General features: G+C 39.3%; 1 protein-coding gene across 1 annotated transcript in view; it reads right to left on the bottom strand.

Annotated features, from left to right (window-relative positions):
- Nucleotides 1–2,441, bottom strand: part of LOC101849638 (tetratricopeptide repeat protein 28) — a gene marked incomplete in the record, with an annotated part of 49,999 nt that overhangs the window by 20,638 nt on the left and 26,920 nt on the right. Inside the window, 2 exon segments of the mRNA XM_013086798.2 lie at nucleotides 383–595; nucleotides 1,307–1,473. Of these exon segments, the coding sequence (XP_012942252.1) occupies nucleotides 383–595; nucleotides 1,307–1,473 (380 nt within the window).

The raw sequence follows: 2,441 nt of genomic DNA on the forward strand, positions 1-2,441 counted from the left end.
GAGGAAGAAGCAGGTGTTACAGGTTAGACTGCAACAAAACTAAGAAAAATGAGACTTATTCTCTTTTAAAAAGGTATGAATGAAATGTTACTTCATCATGATTAATATCACAGGATACAATGCATTTTGCAACGAACAAAAATTCTCACAACAATTCTTATTATACAGGGTGATATTTTAAAAAACGAACCGATTTTATGAAGCACTGCTTCAGTTCTCAAACATCGTTATGGAATGAGTCAGTGACCATTTGAAAGAGGAGTTATCTAAATTTTGTATAGCTCTGCCCAAGCAATGGAAAGGGGCTCCAGATCTTGCTCTCTGTGCTTGGCCTGCTAGATACTAAGGCTTAAAAGGTTTGTAATATGTAACCGGTTCCCACCTGCAGAGAGAAAAGCACTGGCCAGCTTGTAGACACATTCCTGCTCATGGCGCGCTGCGGAGAGACCGCAGGAGGACAACACCACCAGCTTGGCACACATGCTTGTGTTGAGCAGGTCCGCCACGGTGACCAGGTGAGAGCTATCTTCTGATTGGTCGTCTACAGGGTCAGGGGTCACCAGCAGGATACCTTCTCTCAGGCACGCCCATGTGGCTGAAGTGTAAATTTTAAATATATAGTTTGTCTAAGTTCTAGAATCTTGGTAATACCATATAAGTTGTACTGATTCTTAAAGTGGTATACTCCCATCAAAGAATTGTAGACCAGTTAGGGGGCAGACTGCTTTGACTCTTCCAGTCTCGGAAAATCCAAGTTGAGTGGAACATAGAAAGACCACAGTGTAGACTGACAACAAACTCAAGAAACATTGAAACTGTAGTGGTGAGCTGAACCCCAGACACTTGCACTTCAGCCTTGCATCCTACATGTAAATGACTTGACCTTGACCATCAATGATTTATTTATAGAGGCACCAGCCATCCATGTCCAGGTGCTGTTTTAGCCTCATGTAAATGACTTGACCTTGACCGTCAATGATCTATTTATAGAGGCACCAGCCATCCATGTCCAGGTGCTGTTTTAGCCTCATGTAAATGGCTTATTGTATCTTTACAGACAATTATTTTAAAACAGTAAACGTGATACACCTTAGCCCAGCTGCACACATAGAGGAAGTAGACTGCCCAAGTATTAAGCACCTCTCTCGCTTCAGATTTTATCTTTTATCTTCCTTGATGAGCTCCAAAAGAAAAAAATGGTCACTACTTAGGAATCAAGAGAGTGTAAGAGATGTGCCACTATTTCACTGGTGTGACATAAGACAAATGGCAAATGACAAAGCCACATCAACGACGTCAAACTCACCAATGTGCACTACCTCAGCCTTCTCCAAACGTTCCAGCAGAACATGGCGTGTGGCCTCCTCACTCATGACGGGAAAAGAACCCAGACACTCCGCAACTATGACCAGCTCCTGCTGAGCACGGACCAGCTCAGCCTTTGGCATCCAGTCTTTCTCATGCACTGTGACGCTGGAAGAGCCAAAATATCAATGACAATCTCTAACCAACTACAAACTACTTGGTGGCCAAGAGAACTTTTTTGTATATAAAGTGCATTAAGACAGAATTAGATTCACTGTAAAAAAAAAATTGCACTCTTTGAAACTGGCACTCCATGACCTTAGGCATTAAGGTGAGGCTATTCTCTTTCCAAGCAAAAAATATATGTTTGATTCATGTGCATCAAAAACACCTTCTCAGTTATCAACATTTTTCTGCTCTGAAAAATAACAGGTAGCCCAGTGATAGGTAAGGTCAATGCCGTCTTCTTCCTGAAAGATCTGAATAGTGTCAATTTGGGTATAAAGTATTTACAATCAATAGAAACTACAAACAAAATGATATCATATCAACCATTCTGCAATGGTATTCCTCAAATAAGAACATTGAAAAAGAAAGATTAACTGATTATGAACATTTAAGAGCCCAAAGAGTCACAAGGATGACATTCTTGTACAAAGGTATCAGCAAGAAATTCTTAGTAACTAATTGGACTTTTTATTTTCCATCACTGCACATCAGACATCTGCCTAACAAAGTGTGTTAGTTTCATTTATAAACTTCTCTCTCATTAGAGATAACATCTAAGTTCCTTACCTAACGGTTATAATGTAAACCCTTACTTTGATTTTGGTTTGGACTTTTTTCCTCTTTGATTATGAAATCTTGGGCTATTTTGTCTAGCAATCTAAAAGTACATTTTCCTCCATCAGTTTTGGCTCTGAATAAAATCCATACTATTTGATCTGTGTGTCAAAAGGATCCGTTAACAATGACTGAACAGATGAGGAAATGTTTTGACTTTAGGCCATAGAATCTCTGCAATTTCTTTGAATATGGACATGACTTTTTTGTAAAACATTTTTATCGCCATTTTTGGCATAAGTAACAAATTTCTAACACCTTCAAAACTTGTCTAAGATGGCCATCATTCTCAA

The sequence above is a fragment of the Aplysia californica genome, unplaced genomic scaffold (genome assembly GCF_000002075.1).
Source record: "Aplysia californica isolate F4 #8 unplaced genomic scaffold, AplCal3.0 scaffold00506, whole genome shotgun sequence".
Lineage (NCBI taxonomy): Eukaryota > Metazoa > Mollusca > Gastropoda > Aplysiida > Aplysiidae > Aplysia > Aplysia californica.